The sequence below is a fragment of the Camelus ferus genome, chromosome 1, assembly GCF_009834535.1.
Source record: "Camelus ferus isolate YT-003-E chromosome 1, BCGSAC_Cfer_1.0, whole genome shotgun sequence".
In the NCBI taxonomy this organism is placed as follows: domain Eukaryota; kingdom Metazoa; phylum Chordata; class Mammalia; order Artiodactyla; family Camelidae; genus Camelus; species Camelus ferus.
Genome location: NC_045696.1, coordinates 120,966,062 through 120,989,746, shown reverse-complemented (window position 1 = coordinate 120,989,746; position 23,685 = coordinate 120,966,062). Strand labels below are relative to the sequence as shown.

General features: G+C 45.8%; 1 protein-coding gene across 1 annotated transcript in view; it reads right to left on the bottom strand.

Moving 5' to 3' along the window:
• The window catches only part of NEK11 (NIMA related kinase 11), a 203,285-nt gene that overhangs the window by 87,987 nt on the left and 91,613 nt on the right, over positions 1-23,685 (bottom strand). The window contains 6 exon segments of the mRNA XM_032489468.1: positions 9,304-9,418; positions 12,951-13,044; positions 15,052-15,171; positions 17,499-17,584; positions 20,182-20,260; positions 20,353-20,502. Of these exon segments, the coding sequence (XP_032345359.1) occupies positions 9,304-9,418; positions 12,951-13,044; positions 15,052-15,171; positions 17,499-17,584; positions 20,182-20,260; positions 20,353-20,502 (644 nt within the window).

The window sequence follows — 23,685 nt, the reverse complement described above, 5'->3', positions numbered from 1 at the left end:
CACGCCCTCCTTGAAGATAAATATGGCCTGCTTGGCTCAGCAGATTTGTAGTAAGAATCAAATGACTTGGCCATGCACAGAGTCGTATCTGGATATTCTAACTCCAGGCACAGCCTGAGGGAGGCGGGCTCGTTCACTGATGTGAGATGAGCAGACTCTCCCCTATCCCGGGAATCTCTGCTGTGGCACAGCAGCCTGCTGAAATGCGTTCATATTCGGACTAAAGGAGAAAATAACAGGAAGAATTCAGAGCAACTTGTCCAAAACCAGGCAGTCACTGCACATACAGCCTGCAGGGTAGAGTACAGAATCAATCCCTGTGATTTAGAAAAACTCCCTGATTTCATTACAAACCCAGAGCAGAGTTCTATTAAAGTAACTGCATGCACCACCTGAATGTTTCCACTGCAAAAGTCATAGTCATGCCTACCAAGCTCTTTGGTTTAATCTACAGAGTTTGGCCCAAATCCCAGGTGAGACTAGAGTGGAAACACTAATGTATATTTCTGCCTTATTATCTCCTTGGCACAAAATACATTTACATTTATAATGTATTTAGAGAAAAGAGCTGGACATTTTAGGCTCAGGATGGCTGGCAAAAGAGCATCTTTTGAAGCAAGAACTTAGTCCCAGGTTCTGCTTCTGGGAATAACCATGGCACCTCCGACCCATGAACAGGAACGAACACAGGTCTGCAGAGACTTGGCTTTGGTTCTGGGAGTCTTGACAAAGATGATTTTCCTTGGTGCTAAACTAATTGGCCCAGATGGACGTAATTAAGACCATGATTTGACAGGGGGAACTAACCAGCCTGAGTGATTTTGTATTTCCCACAAATACAAAAACTACAGCAAATAAAAGTACTGTATTCCAAATCATATTTAATTCATACAGTGAAGGTGCTTGTAAACTATAATCAGGTCTCTGGAGTGGTTAAAAACTGAAATATTATCTCACCCCCAATTTCAAAGGTTTTAAGTGGAACTTGAGAAAATATTGCAACTGGCTTTGACATATTTTTTCAGTAAGAGATTGATATGTGCTTTCTATGTTTCATGAACTTTTTGTGTACCATCTAATTTACTCCTCACTTAGCCCCTGAAGAGTGGGTATTATTATTATTATCCCCATTATGCAGATGAGAAAACTGAGGCTTGGGAATGTTAATTTTTTTCTGCCCAAGTTCACACGGCTGTCACACAGTGGCAGAAGTGGGGAAGAGATAGTCTGGCTCCAAACCTCTCTCATGTACACCAGTGGTTTCTAGTCTAGCAGATTTTTGTGACATGTCTATGGTTATTCCAGCAGTTTCAGCCATTCTTACTTTGATACTGCAGATAAGGTTACTCAAAGTTAGAGAAAAGTATTCAATTCTAGGCCAGTTTGTGCACACTATTTTTTCATTTTGGGCACATGGATGACTCAGGTGACCTACTGCGGCGCCTGTGGAGGGCGCCTCTCAGACCTCCTGCCCCAAACCTGCCGAGGAGACTGCGGCATCCTGGACCTGCTGAGCACTGGAGCTGTCGGGGGCAGTAGGGCGCAACCATTCTGCCCGACGGAAGATTCCTCTGTGGGAAACCTCTCATCTAGAAACCACCTGGAGCCGGCGGAGAAGTTCAGTGAAGCCTGAGGCTCTCCCTACACTCTGCTTCCTTCCTGCTCCTTCCTGACACCTTTCACAGTGTCAGACACACGTCACAGTCCGGAGACCCTCTCTGCCTGCTCCTGACCCCATGCCCACTTTCCTTTCAACAGACCTTGCCCTCGATATGTCTTCTGTACTTCAAACTCCGCGTCAGTGTCCGCTTCCAGGGGACCCAGCCAAAAGAACCAAGAAAACCCACCAATCAGCACTTGCTCATGCTGTCACACGTGAGGTGCTGCCATGGGCTCCATGGGGGAGACACGAAGGAGACCATGCACCTGGAACACAGGCTCCCCTTCACAAAGCCCCTCGTTCCCACTGTGGGGCACACTCAGCGGTCATGGAAGGAGCCTGAGGATTAGCTTAGGGTGATACTTAGATGAGTATTTATTAAATGAAATACTCACCTATTGTTACTGCAGAAGAAGAAACCACATTTTTGCAGTGCTGGTGGCTTACATAAGAGACTGTTTAAATGTGGGAGTATCTGTAAAGAGGGAGGCAAAGGCTAGGCCACTCAGCATGCCTGGAGGATTTCTATCCCCAGCTCTCTGAAATTCCTCCTTTAATTTTCATCTTTCTGGTGTCCACCTGGCAACATTAGATTACAACCTCCCTCAAGAGTCAAAAATTACAGGTGAACACCAGCGCACACAAATTGCCTCCTATGGCAACTTGCTATTCTCCTGTTTGCTCAACTGATTTTATCTGGGCAAGAAAGGCATGCTGCTTGTGACAAAAAGCATTAGTGTTCTCACAGGACTTCCCCCTAGGTTTAGTCACTCACTCAGCAAATATTTACCAGTGATCAACTCAGAGCCAGTCACTGTGTCAGCAGGTGAGAAGGAAAAGATGAAACAGAATCCAGGACCATGTCCTCAGCGAGGTAGACCCCACCCAGCGCTTCTCACACTTTCACGTGCAGACAGATAACTGGGCTTTTGCATCTTCTGACCCAGGAGCCTGGGCTGGGGTCCGAGAGCCTGCATTTCTAACAAGTCCTCAGGTGTAGTGACGCCGGCCCTTGGACCATGCTTTGAGTGGTGAGGGGCCGGCTCCCTGGCTCTCAGCTGCGGGGCCGCGAGCACCTCTCGAGGATGCCATCAAATGTGAATCCATGAATTCTGTCAACGTAATGGGAAACATACACTCTTACCGGGGTGCCTACTGGGTTGGGGATCAAAGAATGCAGAAGTATGACTCATGGAGTAAAAAGTGAGAGGTGAGGTGTGGAATGACGTCAGGACGGCTCCCAAGAGCGAGGGCGTCCCCAGGAGCAGGTGGGAACGTGGCCGTGAACACGCTCGCATGAGCAGGGCACTGAGCCCTCCCCACCAGCGACACACAGCTAACGGGGCCGGAACATTTAGAATTTTTCCCAAGCCTGCTTTTTCTTGACTAGTGGTCACTTTCTGGCCCTCTCGAGTGACTGTCCCACTGAAATTTCTCCTCCAGGGGACCATAAACGCACAAAGGTTAGTCCTGTTCAAATGTGTAACCTCACAAATAAGAGGAGGCCGCGGATTCCTGATCAGCTGCTCACGCAAACTATCAGGTGCCTTAAAGTGGGGTTGTGGGGGGCGGAGGACAGAGGGGGGAGGGGATTAATTTAACTGTAAGCTTTTTGAAGCCAGGAAAACAGGTCACGTAGAGTCAAGCTGGGGAGAGGAGTTGGGGTTGTTCATTTGTCCTAGATTCAAAAGAGAAAATGAATCTGAGACATCAAAAGAGTACACCCCCTTTGAGCCCCACAACCGCACACGTCCAGCGCAAAACGCAGTGGAAGATCGTGGCACCTTCAACGCATCTTCAACTCTGTACTTGCCTGCTAATCTTTACCTGTAAGAAGAGACGCCCATTAACAATTTAAAGGAGCCATGGCCACAAAAAGAGACCAAACAAGTCAGGGGTTCACAGGAAAGGATGGTCAAGGTGAGCTGTGAAGCCGGGTGTGCAGTCACACCACACACTCGTGATTTGTGTGACGTGTGTTCTGACACATGGATGCCAGTGCACAGAACAGCAAGGTGAATCCAGGAAGACCCCCTCCTGCAACCTCAGAGGCAGGTCCAGCTGGGGAGCTGTAAATGCTGGCCGTGCCTCAAACACTTCTTGGCAGGCATGCACGGAAAAATGGACTTTTCTAGAATAAGTCAAATTCATATCACTGCTCACACATGGACATACTATTACAAAACATGACAATCATCTTGGACATTTTTGCAGGTTTCCTATTTTTCTATTTTGAATTTTTTTAGAAGCAAGAGAAGAAGAGCTGGCAGAAAATGCTGTTAGTCCTGAGTGACAAAAGGAATTACATACTGCTGCCGTCTTTCCTGGCCAGAAAGGTTTTGTTGATTTTTTTTTTCTGGAGACATGTTATTTCACTTGAAGAAATGAGTCTGACAAGTGATATGGGAGCTGGCTGACACTGAGCAGGCTCTCAGTGCCACGAAACAGAACAGAAAGCCCTTTACAAAGATCAGGGAGGACAAATTTAAATGCCTATTACAAATGCCTAGATTAAGGTCTGGCCTAAGACCAAAGCAAAATTTTTCAGTCACTTCAACCAAAATACTAGCATATGAGTCAAAGATGCTCATGGACTGGACTGGACGCTGCCAACCTGGCTGTGTTAATTTTCTCCAGCAGGTCAGCCTGCTTTGGGCATCGTAAGGATGATCTCCAGGTGAGGGGTGCAGGAGCCCTGAGTGTGACTGTGAAACTGCACGCGTGGAAAACAATTTCATCGACTAAGGGAAAACCATGCATGGTGTGTCCCAAACGCCATCTGAGGCACACATTATATGAGGTCTCAGTCTATTACATTTTGTGTTCTGTCCTACCTTAAAGCCATGACTGATGCTTATTTGATTTTCTGCTTAATTGATTCGTTCCAAAGTTTAACCATGATAGGCCAGGCGCAGCCACTTCAGGATGCTCTCCGCCCCCAGTAGAGCCCTCGGTTCATAAGCACTGTGTGATTTATATTAGCCACGGTGGGGGGACCATGGGACCACAGACATCTTTCCCAAGTGAGAGGCCCACGTCACTGATTTTCTTTATGACGAGAGTTGAGGTTCTGGAGACTGGTTTTCCTCATTTCTAGGATGCCTGCTTAGGACACAGCGGTGCAGTGGCTGCCGTGGCAGGGGTGACCCTGCCTCCACTTCTGCTTTGCAACTTGGATACAATCTTTTAAATTTCCATTAGAGGCGCCCATCAGCTCAGCATGCAGGAGCTCTCTGATTCATTAAGTGTGCCTCAGGGTGGGGTCCGTGTGTCTTCAGTTAGTCCTAGCTTCGTCCTACTTATCCTCCAGAGCTCAGCACGTGAGGGAGTGCCTGCAGGGGCCTGTATTCCTGGGAGTCAATGAGACAGTCAGGTGGAAACACAAGTGCAACTCAGTGGAGCGTGTGACATCATGGAACAAAACCGCCATCAGTGTATATGTATCACTCACGTCTCCAAGACGGCTACAGCCCTGGAGTGACGGGACATCTGGGACCAGGGGGATGGCCGCCAGCACGGGGTCCTCCCTTCTGAGAGCTGCTAAGCCAGGTGGCTCCACCAGTGTCTCTGTCCTGGGGGTTCTGCAGGCTGGGCTGTCAGGTTTTGTCCTGTTAGGCTCCAGCTTCTTTAGTGGCTCCGAGGTCACCTTAGACCTGCCGGCCTGGGTCCCCAACCACGCCGCCGTCAGCCCTCCAACCAAGGGCTGAGAGGGGAGCTAAGGGATCCCAGCCCCCAGCCTCCGCTCCTCCCGAGAGAAGACCCCCACACTCTGTCAGCACTCCCTGCGGAGGACAACAGTGACATTAGAAGAAAACCCAGGGTTGTCTTCTGGACTAAGGACTTTGTAACCAAAGTGGTGCCCAGACATCGTCCCAGCTGCTGTTTGTGTCCACAGTGCCACACGAGTCTCTCCCAGACACTCAGCAGCTAAAATGCAGACTAACAGGTATTACTCCTGTTTTCTTCTTTTCTGGGTATTTTATCATTTTTAAAATTTATTGACTTTATTGAGGTGTAATTTATAGACAATAAAATGCGCTCATTTAAAGTACAGAGTTCAAAGGGGAGGGTGTAGCTCAGTGGTAGAGCGTATGCTTAGCATGTACGAGGTCCTGGGTTCAATCACCAGTGCCTCCATTAAAAATTAAAAAAAAATAGAGTTTAGTAAGTTATGACAAGTATATACATCTGGGTAACCGTCACCACTGTCAAGATAGCGAACTCCATCACCACAGGAGGTAGGTTCCTTGTGCATGTCTGGGGTCCGTTCCCACACCACGACACCAGGCAGCCACTGGCCTCACGCCTGTCACCAGAGACAAGCGCTCCTGGTCGGAGGACTCACAGACACAGAACCACTCACTAGCAGTGCTTCTGTGTGTGGCTCCTTCCGCTCCGCCCAGAGCTCTGATGGCCACCTGCAGCGTGTGGCACAAAGTTTGCTCCTTTCCATTGCTGAGTAGTGTTGCCTGGGACGGAGAAGCTACAGGTTTATTTGCCCACTGGCCTGTGGAATGACACTTGACTTGTCTCTAATTTTTGATACTATAAATACATTTGTGTTCAGATGTTCTGTAGACGTGCTTTCACTTCCCCAGTAACTGTCTAAAAGTGGGACTGCAGTGAGTAAACATTTTCTCTCTTAAAATTAAAACAATAAAAATATATCATTGTCTGACAGAGTTCAAATCACCTCGTTTCCACTTCAACATTTTAAGGGAAGAGAAGGCATCGCTGGCGCACGGCCGTAAAGGGCACGTGGACTTCCCAGAGGCAAGCCAAGTACGACCCCCTTGAGGTCAGAGCTTTCTCTGAGCACAGGGAAGAGGCTCAGGATGTGCTCGAGGAGCGGCTCAACAGGAGGTAGGTTAGGAGGGGACAGCTGGCCAGGGAGTGGGCGGGCAGCCAAGGCCTACACCACTGCAGCCTCTGTGTCATGAGGCCTATGCTCTAGGTGGGTCTGGGGGCCCTGAGTCTCAGGCTCTCCCAGCTTTGCAAGAAATGCAATTCTGAAGCTCAGCTGTGAATTCCTGAAAACAAGGCTAGAGTGTGACGAAGTTCCTGGCAAAAATTCCTGTGCAAGAAAGCAGCAGCATTTCACATAAGGAGTTAAAAGAGGATAATTCATTCAACGTTCCAGTTGTGCATTCTCATTTGATTATAATAGTTATCCACAACTTTGGCTAGATTAAATCAGCTGCAATCAACTGAATGCATATCAGATGTAAATAATGCCGCCCCTGTCTTCCTTCTCCGCAGCTAATGCCTCAACCCCAGAGGGAAAGTCCCGATTCAACATCAAAGGCTGATGAAACATCTGGTGTAGGAGCTTAAAAAGAATGTGTAATTTTATTTTACATATACAAGTCAGATAAAAAAATAAATAAAAACTTCCTTTGGGTGCTGAAAGTCTGGAGTCAAATCTTCTTCAAAAGCAAAAAGAATAGGGTAAATAATCACTTCAGGGCTCACCAACAAATTAGTCTCATGTCTCAGAATTTCAAGCTCTGTGATCACTAATCATTTAGTTGCTCACCATTCCAGTCCATCACCAACCCAAAGGTGACATTTTCACACTTCTAAGTCTCCCTTTTCAACTTAATATTTAAGAAATTGTAAAGTATGAACTACAGAGAGGAAAAAGTAAGGAAAATGCTTAAAGTATCCTGCAGGGCATTTGGCCCAGCTCAAACTACCATGTGTTTTTTGGATCTCACAGCTCACCATGGGCTCTAAGTAGAGTCTCCTTACTGCACGAGGCGGTGGAAGGAGCGGACCCGCCGTTTCCCGTCTGGCTGGTGACTCACCACACGGGCTGCCACACTAACCTCCCGACGGAAGACAGACAGAGAGGTGAGGAGGACGCCAGCCCGAGTGTCCTGGCAGCCCTGTGGTCAGAGCCAGCTTAGAGTAATTTGTGCTAGAAAGCAGGAACTTGGGAGCCCTTGAGCAAATTACTTACTGTCTTTGGTTTCTCAACTGTGAAGGGAGTAATAAGCACCTTTCCTATTTGAAATCTGGAGGCTGGGCCCAGCCTGATCCAAGGCCACCCACTCCACATCCCGTCTGGGGCCTCCTCTGCCAGCAGGGCACACGCCGTCCACATCAGGGGCTACTCAATGGCCTCTCAATTTTACAGTCTTGGAAAGAAAGGCCCATGGGACATTTCTATGCTTCCAAATTTTATCCTTGGAAAATAGCAATGTACTAAAGAATTACCTGAAAAGAATCTAGATGCAAATCCATCTGGCACCCGTAACCCTGTTACCAGGTGGCCTCCATGGCATCATTTTCAACACTGGCAAACGCCAATCTGAAGAGCTTCGGGTGCTGGCCCCTTATGGCTGGAGGAGGGACTCCAGCGCTCACAGCTCTAGAGGGGGTGGGGGGGTCACCAATGCAGACTCGGGCTGAGAGGACCAGCCAATCCAAGTTTCACTAACTCCATTCTTTGAAAAGAGAGCTCACCTACTGCTAAGGAGAGCAGTCACACCCCTGTGCAGCCACGAGGAGGCACCTCCAAGACTGCCAACCACAAGGGGCATAACTAGCCAAGGGCCCCTGCGGCTGGGTCCTGAGACCTGAGCCTGCATCCTGCCAGAGGCCACCAAGTCCCCCCAGGCCACTGCTCAAGTGCAGCAGGGACACTAAGGCCTCTGAGGGCAGGCTCTCCCGAGGGACTTCCTGGTGTCTTTGCTGCCTCCTTTCTGCCTCGCAGGCTAGTACACGTCGCGGAACAAGACGCGGAACGAGACTCCAGTGGTGGTCTGATGGTCCTCTCAGCCTCTCCCAGCCCCTTTCCTAATTCCTTTCATGCAGACACTTCCCCGAATAACATCCTTGCACTTTTAGTCCCATCTTGGCATCTGCTTCTCAGAGGTCCAGACAATATGTCATCCATTCACTTACTCACCCACTCATTCATTCACTCAAGAAATATTGATTGAGGGCCTGTGATTCTCCTGGCACTTTGTCTAAGACCCTGGGGAGATGGGGGGAAAGACTGTGAGGCCTCCGTTCACAACCGTCCCCCTCAGGGCCATGAACTGCTCCACTCTCTGTGGCTCTTACCCTGTGCTGGGTTCGGAGCTGAGAGATGCCACGGGTCTGACCTCATTTACTCCATTCTCGTTTCATGGATGAGGAAGCTGGGACCTTGAGAGACTGTTGCCAGGGGCTTCCCTGATAGGGCCAGCTGTCTTACTCCAAAACTTATGTTTTTAACCATCAGGCCATGACGTATCTCCCCAGTTTGGGTCAGAGCTCTGAGCACTTTTCTTTCTGGTTTATGAGGGCCAGGGAAGCCACATACAGAGGGAAACAGGACTTGAGCACGTTCCCAGTCCCACACTGCTCCAGAGCCATGTTAATGATGACGCAGAGCCATGTTAATGATGCTGCGTAACTCATGCAGAAGAGGAGGTCCCTCGCCTGGTGCGAGTTTCCAACTCATTTTCCCTGCGACAAAGAAGACAGGAGAGGACAGACAAACCCCTGGCTTCTCTGCTTTTCACTCTGACCCCAGCCAAGATCCGGGAAACTGATGGAAGACGGTCATAGACATCCAGACCTACTGATGGGTCAGCCACACCAACCCACGTGTCATCAAGGGCAGCCTTCTGAAAATTGGTGCAAACTCATACCATGATCTCCAAGGTCAGCTATGGTGTCCTCCACACTTGACTCCCGTGCGCCAAGGTCCGGGGAAGGAACGGGCTGAGATGCAGGCAGGTCCTCTGCAGCTGGGGCATCAAATTCCTTGTGGAAAATAATTAACAATTCATGAGAAGCCGGCAGGAGGAAACAGCATTGCCACAAATGAAACAAGATGCTTGTTTAGAAGACGATTTGGAAACAAAAGCCTACCTAATCCTCTTCCTCAAACATGAAAACATTTTCCAATCTCAGCAAGGCAGCTTGGAATAAGAGAAACAGTCTTGAATCAATGGACAGGTGTGACCTTGGGCAAAGCATTTAACCCTCCATGACCTTAGTTTCAGGGTGAGGCAGGTGGACGCCCCAGGGCACAATCGAAGGAGAGATTCACTTGATCGGCAGCTGAGAGCCAGGAGCTCCTTCAGCCGCCCACCTGGGGCCTCACACTGACCCGACCCTTGTCCAGGCCTGTTCTCAGCATCTCAAAACTGGACATGCTGGCCTGGAGGACATCCAAGTTTCTTCTGGCTTTAAAAGTTCCATGAGTCTATGAATTTCAATTTTCTAAAAGAAAGAGCTCTGACAGGTGACATGAAAGGATTTACACTTCAAAAAAGCAAAAGGTAAACTTCTCAAATGTATCAGTAGGGATTTCAAGTAATCATTGTGTGTGTGTGTGTGTGTGTGTGTGTGTGTTTGCAACCCAGAGCTAATGCTGAACTGACCAATTTTACTTGATAAACGGCTTTCATGGAGAACTACTCCAAGACAGTCTTCTTATCAAAAGCAGAAAGTTCAAATTAATCTTAAATGAATGAGTAAAACAAAGCCGTGCCACACTGTGGTGAGTCATTTGTGAAAATAGTCACAAAATATTTTTAAGAAGCCCATTTTTGTTTCTGTGTTGTAAATAAATTTGTCTTTTTTTTTCTTTAGATTCCACATAAATGTGATATCATATGGTATTTTTCTTTCTCTTTCTGGCTTACTTCACTTAGAATGACAATCTCCAGGTCCATCCACGTCACTGCAAGTGGCATTATTTTATTTTTTTTTTATGGCTGAGTAGTATCCCATTGTATAAATATACCACAGCTTCTTTATCCAGCCATCTGTCAATGGACTTTTAGGTTGTTTCCATGTCTTGGCTATTGTATATAGTGCTGCTGTGAACATTGGGGTGCATGTATCTTTTCGAATTGGGGTTTTCTCTGGAAACATGCCCAGGAGTGGGATTGCTGGATCATATTGTAAGTCTATTTTTAGTTTTTTAAGAATCTCCATACTGTTTTCCATAATGGCTGCACCAAACTACCTTCCCACCAGCAGTGTAGGAGGGTTCCCTTTTCTCCACAGCCTCTTCAGCATTTATTATTTGTAGACTTTTTGATGGTGGCCATTCTGACTGGTGTGAGGTGACACCTCATTGCAGGTGTGATTTGTGTTTCTCTGATAAGTAGTGATGTTGAGCTTATTTTCTCGTGCCTGTGGTCCATCTGCATGTCTTCCTCACAGAAGTGTCTATTTAGGTCTTCTGCCCATTTTTTGATTGGGTTGTTTGTTCTTTTTGATATCAAGCTGTGTGAACTGCTTGTATATTTTGGAAATTAATCCCTTGTTAGCTGCAGCATTTGCAAATATCTTCTCCCATTCCATAGGTTGTCTTTTTGTTTTATGTATGGTTTCCTTTGCTGTGCAAAAGCTTTTAAGTTTAATTAGGTCCCATTTGTTTATTTTTGTTTTTATTTCTATTACAGTAGGAGATGGATCCAAAAAATACAGGGGCAATGCATGTCAAAGAGTGTTTTGCCTATGTTTTCTTCTATGAGTTTTATAGTGTCTTGTCTTACATTTAGGTGTTTAATCCACTTGAGTTTATTTTTGTATATAGTGTTAGGGAATGTTCTGGTTTCAGTCTTTTACAGGGAGCTGTCCACTTTCCCCAGCACCACTTATTGAAGAGACTATCTTTTCTTCCCAAAATGATTATTTGGAAAAGTCATAGAAGAAAAGTAAAAAAGTTAAGTAAGTTATCAGACACTAAAATGTAAGCTCAATCTGGAAACTACATTTTTATTTGCCATGTGGTAACTCCAAGAATACAGTTATTTAGGTTTTATGAAACAAAATGTGACCAGGCCTGTAATTCTCAATTTCCAACCTCTGGGGGCAAAGTACCTTGGAAGCAGGGGACCCTGAGCATTCCTGAAAAAAAGTCCTGGTTTCTATCAGCTGATTAAATAGGGTACTTTACATACATTAACAAAGGCAGACTTCTTAACACCTTCCAGACTCCCTGTGAGGGTCTGTGGACCTGCAGCTCTCAGTCCTGAGGGGAAGAAGATCTGCCCCCACAAGTCAGCATTTCAGGGCCAAGAAAGTGCTGGGGAGCTGAAGGAGGGTGCTCCGTGTTTGGAGGGGGCTTGGTGGCATCTAGACCCTTCCCGGAAGTGGCCGGGGTTTGACAGACACAGCTGCTGACCCCTCACCCCTGGATCCAGCCATTCCTCCCCTCACCAGGTTCTGTCTGAGAGCAGGAACCATCCCCCTCCCATGTCTCTGGGCTGGCTTCACTGAGGAGGGTGGGTGGAGATGGGGGGGGTGCCTCATCAGCGTCCCCACACCATCTGCTAAAGGGTCCAATGGAGGAAGACTCATAAGGTCAGAAAGGGCTGGCCCTGGCTCGTCCAGCTTTGTGTTTTCAGAACTCAAAAGGGCTCGCAACCCCTCAGTAACTGAGGGGAGGCATAAGACAACGTTTGAGGCTCTGGCCTGTCTGAGAGTGAGCTCTGCTGGGGCTTGCACAGCCCAGGGCGTGGGGCCCTCTGATTACTGGGCTGCAGCAAAACCAGCCTCCCCTGACCTCAGGGATCACCCCCACAGCCATGGGGGGCTCGGCTCCTCCTGCTAAAGGAAAGAATCTCCCTCAGATGGAGGGATCTCCAACGAACAAATAACCAGAATTTGAGAGAGTTAAGTCCTCCACAGAAATGACTCCTTCCCAAGCTGCTGTTACCTACCTAGCGAGGAGGCTGGTGTCCATGCCTACTATCCAAATACGACCCTGAAGAAAGACCACCTCAAGTCTCAACACCCACACCAAGGCCTATGAAGATGTTTTTAACCCTTAGGGGGATGGTGTTTGCTGTTCAGGAGCTTGGGGTGCAGAGGACACGCATTTGGGGACATTTCATGTGAGTCTGCAACCCCGTGTATTATCGGCCATCTGTGATAATCCTTCAAAGTTTGAAAGGGGTTATTAACACAATGCACAATCACATGGTTGAGAGACAGAAAGTAAAAGGGGAAGAATGAAAAATAAGTCAGAAAAAGAACAATGGACTAGCTAGGTAAAGAAAACGACAGCATGGCTGAGACTCAGAACCACACACACCCACGTCTGCCCGGCAGGGTCCCGGTCTGAGCTCTGGTCGTCCTTCCCCGCCAGCGCCCGGCACAGCTGCTCTGAGTCCGCGTGCTCACTGTCCGCCCACGTCCCCAAACGCCCCCAGGACTTCCTCCCGGGACCTGTGCAGTCGGTCTGGGTGCTTTCCCCCACCTTGTCTCTCTTCCTACCCAAGCATCTGAGGCAAGGAGAGGTCTTAGGTGAGATTTAAGATGGAAGGGCACTTACATGGAGCACGTCAGCAGTTAGCTGCTGAAAGTTCCCACGTCTCAGCTCCTGCATTCGTTTGTTGTTTTCTTCATACTTTTCTTCCGCAAGCTTTCTGCATAATGTGAACGTAGAAAAGGAGCTGTAAAAGGTACTTTACATACATTAACAAAACCACATCTATGTTACACAGCTAAGCGTGATCCCTGTTTCAATAGGCAAACTGGGCTGTCGGTCGGGATGCCAGGCCCGCGGGTCTCTCCCTCATCGGGGTGAGTGCGGTGCAGCCCCACTGGGTGAGTGCACACAGGATGCCTGGCCCCTCGGTCACCTCAGAGCCCCCCAAACACAGCAGAGGGCGGTCCCCACCCCGTGCGCTCCCAGCCTGTGCCGGCAGGGGCGTGTGTCCCTGACGCCCACTACGTGCACCGGGTAACAAGCCCACAGACAGGGGCAACAGAGATGGCATTCCATGGAATTAATGGAAAAGAGTATGAGAGTCGCTGTGAAGGGGAATTTTTTCCAGACATTTTCTGTTTCCTCTACAACAGGAGAGTTGAGTTTAATAGACCTATTAAGAAACATTTGAGTTCCTGTGATTCCTTGTGTGCTAATTTATACTTTGATTTTTGGCAAATTCACTGAACATCCCTGTAGTCAGATTTCCTTGTCTATAAAGCAGGTATGTGATAACCCTCATGACAACAGAGTCGTTTTCTAGCTAAAACACGTGAGCTCTCTCGAGTCCTAGAAACAATCATCAAAACAGCTGTAATACAATTCATTCATAATATCAAGAACAAACTGTTTTAAAAATTTCCCTTAAATAACAAAAATATTAAATGTCATGAGGAAGATCTATGACTTTTGTGTATTAAAAGTTTTAATCTGAAAAATAATTTGTACTGTGCATGTAAGTTATTACATTGCCTTTTAAATCTGTTCCTGTTGGAGATTTAACTTTCCTTCTACCCTCAACCAGTGACATGAATCCTAGGAACCATTCCCGGGGTATGTGAAATAGATTTGGGACTGGGAGTTGATGCAATGATTCAAACAACTTTCATGAATGTATTTTCTCAGCAGAATCTACACTCGGTGATTCACTGGTTTATATACATTGTCCAACTGAACATTCAGTGACACCGCACTGGTACCATGAAACTCCATCGTGGGAGTATTTACACCACGGAATCAGCAAACAGAGCAGCAGCCACTCCCCGGGCCCTGCACCCCCGGCGTGGCTGTGACACAGTCACCGGCACCCTGCTGCCCATGAAGCACTTTGACGGAACTCTTCATGTTTATTAAAGAAAACACGTATTAAGGGAAAACCATCTTTGGGGTCTTAGTCAGTTCCTCGTGATATTCACTGTAAGTAAGTACAAGGACACCTTGAATCACTTTTCAGACACATTAACAAGGTCACACGATGGACTAATTTGAGTTTCAGGCCTTTTTTGGTCTCTCTAGTTCTCGGCTGAGGCTTCTAAGCCACCAGAAAGATGGCAGAGGAAGAAAGAAAAAGAAAAATTAGGAAACTGGGTCACTTAGCAACTGAAGAACCAGTGTCTGAGAAACTGGGAGTGCAGAGCTCTCTGGAAGCAAGTCCCTTTTCCCATGTGGACTCGAATCACCATGGTGTCCCACGCCTGCAGCTCTGCCCTGAGCACAGGCTTGGCAAAGGCACCCGCGGCACAACAGTGCTGCTTCCAACCTTCCTAAAGCCATCACGAGAGCCCTGCGGGAACACTCTCCTCCCTCCAGGGGCGAGGAGGCTCCGGGCAGAGGGGTTCAGCAGCCCCCTTTCACCCGCTCCCCAGGGCATGCACGCAAGGCGTCAGCAGCAAGGGGCTCCGTCTGGAGGCTGGCTCTACATTTTTGTCCCTGATAGCCTCCCTGATGTTCAGTCCTCCCTTCCACACAAGAATAAAGGCTCATAATAACAGTGCCTGGCACCTCAGAACCATCTATGGCTCAATTACCATCTTCTGAGGGAAGGAGGGAAGGGATAAACTGATAAATATCTAATGAGAGTGTGCAGTTTGATTTCTTGCTGTGGTTTCCGCTCTTCCAACAATTGCCCCCAGAGCCCTGGGGGCCCCTTGGGAAGGCCGCTTACTTCAGCTTCCCGGCCTCCTCGTCAGCCACCTGGACCTTCCTCAGCCGCATCCGCTCCCTCGGGCTCATCTTCTGCACTTCCGACAGTGCCCGCAGAGTCTGCAGGTGGAGCTTTCTCTGCCTGCAGGTAACAGAGAGCCCCCATGCAGCCCACCTGATCACACTCAGAAAAACGGAACAAGCCTTTTACAGCAGGTACCATCATACCACCGAGGAGGGAAAAAGCGTCTCGAGGCACACCAGGCAAAAACTAATAAACACGGGGTAGGTAATGAGCCAAGCAGGACTGTGGTTAATTGGCAATATTTTTCAAATTACATTTTCGTTTAAAAGCAAGTTACGTACTTTCCACACTTCTGCTCATGTCATTGCCTGTGACTAGTTTTCATAATGGAAGACCAATGAGGACCAATGGGCCTTGAGGGAGGAACAGACCAGCAGACTAACTCAGCCACGCGGATAGGACACAGTTTTGGAATCAGGCAGGCAGGGTTTGAATCCCATCCCTACCGCTCACTAGCTCTGTGGCGCTGGGCATGTTACTGATCTCCCTGAACCTCAGTTTTCTCATCCATAAAGAATGGGCTGTCATGAGTATCACGTGAGACAATGTATGTAGAGGGTGTGACACATAAAAGTACCCCCAAACGGCGGTATTATTCTAGCTGGGTGCTCTTGAATGTCTTACACTCCAGGCTTCACACCGTAGGTACTTTCATGGCGGCATGGCTGGTGATGGAGTGCATGGTCTGCAGTGTGCTACGTGCCATACGCCCTTGGGCAAATTACAGAACGTCTCTGATCATTTAGATGATAATGATAATGGTACTTAGTTCACACGGTGGTTGTGAGTAAAATGAGTTAATTCATTCGAAGTGCTTATAACAGAGCCAAGTGTACGGTTGTCATCCCCAAAGTGTTAGCCAGTGTTATGAAAGAAACTCTTTCTACAGTTAAGGATACGTGCCCCCATGAATCATGTACGGAAAGGTGTGCGACCACTTCTCAATGGTACTGTTTCTGCGCCTGGCCTGGTTAGGACCAACAGCAGAATACCTTTTGCATTCAACTCCATCCTTAAGAAACACTATGAGGAAATTATAATGACCGCTCATTATAGGCAGTTCTCATCCCTCTGGAACACAGTTCAGATCAGAGAGTCCAGGGGACACGCAGTTTTCAGGAATACACATGCCTTATTTTGTAAGACCAAACAGAGCTCCTTAACACATAGTCATAGATCTAGAAAATAATAGTGACAATGTGAAATCAGTACTTCATAATGTGGAAGACCACCCAAACAAGTGGCCGCCAGCACACTTTAACTGTGAGCATTGTCAGGAAGACTGTGTCACCACCGCAGGGCAAAATGAGAGCTAAAATTAGTCCAATAGTTTTAAAATGAGATTTCTTCCACTCTCACATATCTTGTTAATAAAATAGAATGAGAAGTTCCAGCATTCCTGAAAAAATAGGTAGAAATCCAAGAAAACGAGGGTATGGGAGGATGTCTGAGGACTTGCCTCCTGAGGTTAGGGCATGTTCGCTGGAGCTCATGCAGTAAATGAACACTGACAGCTTTGATGGTCCAGTTTTCTCAGTTTGAATGTGAAGACGGAAAACCAACACAGTGCCGTTGAGAAACCACTGGACTGAGGATTAGAGAAGCATATTTGTGTTATTTGGCCTTGAAGATCAGCCAGTGAGGGCTCCTGTTCTCACCCGCTGCCTTGTACAGCTCTGGGAGGGACTGTCCTCATCGGGTCCTTACAAAATTAGGTAGAGAGTTCTTTCAGCAAAATTATAGGTTTGGTCTTATCTTATCAGGGGTGCCCCTGTGGAATTCAGCAGTACACAGCTTGAACAGCTGCCCAGGGCTGTTCTGAAGTAACCTAGAATTTGGGGCTCTTTTAAGTTATGACAAATTTTGAGTGAGGTAGGAGAGAGAAGTTAGATGAGGAAATAATTATGGTTCTTTGTGAAGCACACATTCTCTGGTTCTCATGTCTATCTCCAGAAAGTGGATTTTGGCTTATTTTCAATTGTCCTAGAAGTTCAATGTTATATTTTCAATAGCTATTCTGCCAGTTCCTGTTAAGCAAACAACGTGCAGAAGCTATTTATGCTTAATCTCAATGTTCATTAGCATAAATATCACTAAATGTTTGAGATATGAATTTCCCTCTATACTTAGAAGACAACTGCAGAGCTACCCTGCAGATCTGTAAGCTGTGCAGAGGTTTAAACTTTTATGATTTCAATTTGCTACCACCTGGGGTGAAGGGCTTTGGAACGCCAAGTTACTGAAGCTCCTTAATTTCTTGGCAAGACTTAAGTGAATCCTAGGAGACTCCATGCAGTCAGCTTAATGCTAATAGACTTTTTAAGACAAACGCATTTAACACTTACACTCAATGGGTTTTAAAAAAAAACAGAGCAATTACTTACACGGCATTAATTATATAAGCAGCCTCCTTCTGACAATTCAAATTCTTGTCTTCCAGCGTGATTTCCGAATAGCGACACATCAGATGCTGAAAAAAAGAAAACCCCCGATGCACCTTAAAGACTCCTCTTCAAGGATGAGAAGGCATAAAACCCCCGGGTGCCCTTCTGATCTGTAGAACAACTACCCATATCTGGGGGCTTGGAAACAAACCCACTGGTAGCCATTTGTCCTTCTATAAAGGGTTAAAAAAATAACACAGTAACTTATGCAAACAGAATCTGTGGGGTCAGGCTCCTGCCCACCTGGCCACCTTCATCTTGACAGCCTGCTCTCTCGTTCCAGCCACAGGCAGGCCTGCCCTCGGCTCCCCATCCAGGCCTGCAGTGGACAAGCCTCCACGCCCAGGGCCGGGACCAGGCTGAGACAAGGGAGGCATTCACCTCAGGTGCAAAATTTAAGGGGCACAAGAAACTCAGTAACCTGGATAAATAATATTTTAATGCAATATTAAAACAGATCAATACTAATGATAAAAGCTGTGGAGAATATGACATCAAAAGTTTAAATATTGCCAGGATCCAGTCCTGAACTTGCTTTGTTCCCATCTGAGCTTGGGTCTGCTCGCCCCCGCACAGCAAAGCCAGTCTACTGACCGCAGGCCGTAGTGAAGGAAAGCCCAGCGTGTTCCTCAGATGCCAAGCAAGGAGAACGGGCGCCTAATGTTCAAAAGACTCCAACTCCCCATGGCTCTCCAGGGAGGGTTTTTAAAGGTAACATTTGGGGTGAAGTTTGTAGTTCGTGCACTTTCTTCTGATTGGTTGGTGGTGAGGTAACAGGGTGATGTTTTGGGAATCTTAAACCTCAACCTGCTGCTTCACCAGTCTGGGGTCCATGTGCTTGTGGTCAGGACGTAGTCCCCAGTATCCACTTGGTGAGGTCTTAGTTTCTGCAGAACAGCTCAAAGATCTGTGTCAGATCGTTCTGAGTCTCCATGGAGGAAGAACTGGGACTCCATTTTATCCCTGAACTGTTGTTAAAGCTATCATTATTTTTCTTGCTTGAATGCTTTTGTTCCTGCTTTCCCTCCCTTCCCTAGTTAATAACTGCTTAAGTCCGCTCTTTGAAGACTGAAGCCTTTTTCCCTAGAAACGGGAAGTGGGGGACACACGAGGCTTTCATGCCCGGAAGGCCCCACAGGGTCCTGCCCAGTTTCAGCTTCACCTTAATCCTAGCCCTCTTGGATCCTGTCCTTGAGCTTATGATATTTTGTTACCTTGAATTTTTACATTACTTTGGATTTTTAAACACCACATTACAATATTACTCATCTTGATTACTGAGTTTTTGGTGTCCTCTTTAATTTTGTCCCAGGACAAATGCCTCACCTGCCTCACCCTAGTCCCAGGGGATCTATTGGATGCCTTTCGACTCTTTTTTTGTTTGTTTACTCACAGACCCTCCAGTGTGGTTTTGATCTCAACCAACTTTTGGCTGTTTTCCGAAGGCCTGCCCGTGGGCAAGTGGAGCCCGCTTTGCACTGAGAACTTGCTGCACCTCCCTTCTCCTGTGCTGTTCCTCCTCGTCCTCACCACCCACCCCAGCACATGCTGGCATTGGAGCGTCCCCCACCCAGGTCCCTCTGGGAACATCCCCCTCCCTAAGTCAGGGATGTGCCCTGTGACTCCAACCCCCTTCCTCAGGCTCCCTGCAGGGCTGGCTGCTTCCCACACCTTGATGGTGTCACAATGTCACCAGCTCCTCCTCCGAGCACCCAAGCCCTTCCCTTCCCTTATTTTACAGCATCCTGTTTGCTTTCTTAGCACTTCCTAGCACTTCTAACATTTACAATTATTTTCTTTATTTGCTGACTCCTTCTTAGTTATTGGGTCCTCTTACTAACAGTCAAGCTTCAAAAGAGCAGGAGACACATCTGTTCCTTCCAACCTGTCACCTCCAGTGTCAGTACAGTGCCTGGCGCTCAACTGACGAACACCCCTCAAGTCAGCATCCTTGTTTCCCGTGGATGGAGAACGGGACGCTGATGAAGAAGACATGTGCCCATTTGTGAAGGTGAATGGCTGCTCTGTGAGTCCACTTAAAACTATTCCTACAATTAAAGGGAATCTGCCTGGGGGATTTGTATTGTAAAAGCCTATGAAGTTTGAAAAAAAAAAAGAAAAACCTCCCCAGAGGGTACCATTTGCTTTTTCCTTATCACCGGAGGCAGATTCTCTACATCGAAATTTCTAACCTACAGGAAAACAAAATAAACTCACTGAGTCAATAAAAAGTATCCCTAAGATCTCTTCTTGGGGGGGGGGGGTAAACCAAGGCCCCACGTGACCGAGCCTGCAGCATAGCAGCACCCTTGCACCAGCAGGCACGCGCTCACAGAATGTGGAGGGAAGACTTGTCAACCAGGTGCTCTAAGGGTGGACGTTGAGTTTAGGCAGAAAGTCACAATCCTAACTTCTTGCACCTGGGACCCCAGGGAACTGGAGGTTACACCCCTTCTTTTGCAAAAAGGTTGCCTACTGATAATTACTCCCAGATTTTCAGGAAAATCTTATTGCTTCTTCCTGACTGATTCTTAAGGCACCTTATTCCCACAGCATATCTTCAAGTCCTAGAATGTACATAAATGCTAATGCGTGCTTCCTGGACTCCCGCTCATTTAAATACCTGTAGTTGTGCATCGATGTAAGGAAGTTTTAAAATTTCTATAGCAGATGGTCTCAACGAAGGACTCTTGTTCAACATGCTGTAATGTTTAAAAAGAAAATGATTGTCCAAATGCGCTAAAATACAAGTGCAACTGAAATCCCTCCTGCGGCAATGCGAGCCTCTCCGTACCTTTCCATGATGGCGTTCAGCTCTCTGGGGTACGTTGAGGGGAGGGACGGTGTGCTGCCTTCCACAATCTTTAAAACCACGGACAAGAAATTGGAGCCTGCGAATGCGTGGTTCAGGCAGCACATCTCATACAAAATGCACGCTAGAGACCTGAAGACACAGGCAAAGAATTTAAATGAGGAATAAACGTCCTACTTTAAACTTGATTGTCACGCAAATTCTCAGGTGTGTCAGGGCACTGGGTGTGAGCACAAACAAACCCCTCAGCTGTTTGTTTAAAAGCTTCAGTTCCACACTTTGTTTTCCATTATGCAGGCTTACTAAAAAAAAAAAAAAAAAAAAAAGGAAAAAGTGAAAGGAGAAAGCACAAAATGTGAGTCTGAATGAGTACTTTTCATCGAAGAGAGAGAGGAGTATGTCTACATGTAGCAGGGACTCAATAAACATGTGATCAGTGTGGTGAGGAACTGGCGCATTGACCTCTGTGAAGGGAAGATAAAGTGCAGGCGAATACTGTCTTCCTCAGGCAGTTCAGTCGATGTCGTGTACGTGAAATACAATTTAAATGTTTTAGCCCAACTTTCCCTCTAGTGTGTGTCCAAGTGTTTTGCAAGGAAACCGGCATTCTTTATTAGTTTTCTAAACAGACCCCAGTTGCCAGCTGGCTGGAAGAGCACCGCCTGCAGCTCACATTAAAGTGTGTGATTCTCCCTCTGGGAGCATGAAGCAGGGTATTAAACCCCTAGATGAGTCCAACACTAATTTGGATTAACCATGCAAATCAGCAATCTCTAAATCAGCAGAAAAAAAATTTAAATAATCTACATCATTAAGAAAACTAAGGGGAAATTCCTGCCTGAACTTAGTGTTAAGAAAGAACTGTAGTTCTTCTGGATAATGGATTATTTTTATCTTAATGGTATTTTGAATTCTGTAACTGTCCAGATCTCCCTCTTCTTATTAGTTGCTTGAAAGATTAGAAATAAATTTGCAGTTGACCTTGTGTAAGCTGTATTTTATGTAAAACACTGTTCCGCTTTCTCATAAAAGGCAAGGCATATATAAATATATACATACATGAATACTATAATTTTAACCATTTTGTGGGTGTTCAAGAAAATGTGCATTTGCAAGAAAATTCTGGATAGACATACTGAAAATGTTTCTGTTCCAGTAAACAATAATCATACTAAAATTTTCAAACTGATTGACACTTTACATATTACAAAGCAGTGCCATATATATCTCAACAGAGCCTCATAACTTCCTAGTGAAATAGAGCCAATATTGTATTTTCCCCATTTTATACATAAGGAAACCAGCTCAGAGAAATTAAATGACTTGGCCAAGGTCACACAAGTGACCTTGACTGACTCCTGAATTAAGTCTTTTTCCTTCCAAACCCTAAACTATTTCCAGATGGAATACTAGAAAGAGAGGGATGTTAGGAGAAATCACATGATATTGACTATAATTCCAAGATCCATGTAAACCTTATAAATTATGAAAATTATTTGAAGCTCAATAAATTTGCATCCATCTGCAAGACTACTAACTGCTATTTGGAGTAGTAGCATACGTCTTGATTTCTATATCCATAAAAATAATTTCATTCAAATAAAGGTGAAAGAAAGATATTTTTAGATCCACAAAAACTGAGAAAATTCATTGCCAGCAGGAAAGCACTAAAATTCTGAAGGGGAGTTCCTCCAACAGAAGAAAGAGAATCCCAGGCAGGAACAAGGGATGAAAGGAGTGTAGAGCCCTGGAGGAGGTGGTGTGTGGGTATGTGTAAGTCAATACTAACTCCATAAAACAATACCAACTCTCTTGTGGGACTTAAATATGTAGGATAACACTTCATGACAAAAATAATGCAAAAGACATAAGATGGTAAAGTATCACAAGGTCCTAATATTACTGAGAAAGTGAAGTAATCATTTTTACTAGACTGTAATACGTCAGGATGCACGTTAGAATTGCTAGAGTTGCCACTGAAAGAATAGTGAAATAATGTGTAACTGACACGTGCATACTACAAGTTACTGGAGGGAAAAACTCAAATAATAAAAATTCAAATTAGAAGAAAGCAAGAAAGGGGGAGGGTATAGCTCAGTGGTAGAGCATATGCTTAGCATGCATGAGGTCCAAGGTTCAATTCCCAGTACCTCCATTAAAAGAAAAAAAAGAAGCAAGCAAGAAGGACAGAAAAAGGAACATTAAACAAGTGAGATGTATAGAAAGCAAACAACAAGACAGCAAAGAAAATTATAAATATGGAGTAATTACATTTAACATAAATAGACAGTACTCCAATAAAAAGATTACCAGACTGGGTAAAAAATTATAACTCTTCATGAAACAAATCTTAAATATAAGAACACAGAGCAGTTGACAGAAAGAGATATACCATGCAAATACTTATCAGAATATTGCTGGTGTAGCTATACTAACACCAGACAAAGCAGACTTTAGGGCAAGAACCACTACTAGGGTTAAGATGGTAGACTGGTAAAGAAAGCAAACTTCTAAGAACATACAAGAGTTCTAAAACCACATACACCCAGCAACACTGTGTGTGTAAGTGTGAGCACATGCGTGTGTACGTGAAGCAAAAATCAACAGAATATTTACAATAGCCAAAACATGGAAACAGCCTAAATGTCCATCAACAGGTGATTGGATAAAGAAGATGTGGTATATTTATACAATGGAATACTACTCAGCCATAAAAACCCACAACATAATGCCATTTGCAGCAACATGGATGCTCCTGGAGAATGTCATTCTAAGTGAAGTAAGCCAGAAAGAGAAAGAAAAATACCATATGAGATCGCTCATATGTGGAATCTAAAAAACAAAACCAAAAACAAACAAACAAACAAAAACAAAGCATAAATACAGGACAGAAATAGACTCACAGACAGAGAATACAGACTTGTGGTTACCAGGGGGGTGGAGGGTGGGAAGGGATAGACTGGGATTTCAAAATTGTAGAATAGATAAACAAGATTACACTGTATAGAACAGGGAAATATAAACAAAATGTTATGATAACTCACAGAGAAAAAAATGTGACAATGAGTGTGTATATGTCCACGAATGACTGAAAAATTGAGCTGAACACTGGAATTTGACACATTGTAAAATGATTATAAATCAATAAAAAATGTTAAAAAAAATCAACAGAAAGAAAAAGAAAAATAGACAAATTCACAATCAGTGTGAAAGACTTTAACACATTTCCAATAACTGATAGAACAAGCAAACAGAAAAAAGTCAGTAAGGATAGAGAAAATCTAAACACAATTACCAAAATCGGCAAATTAACAT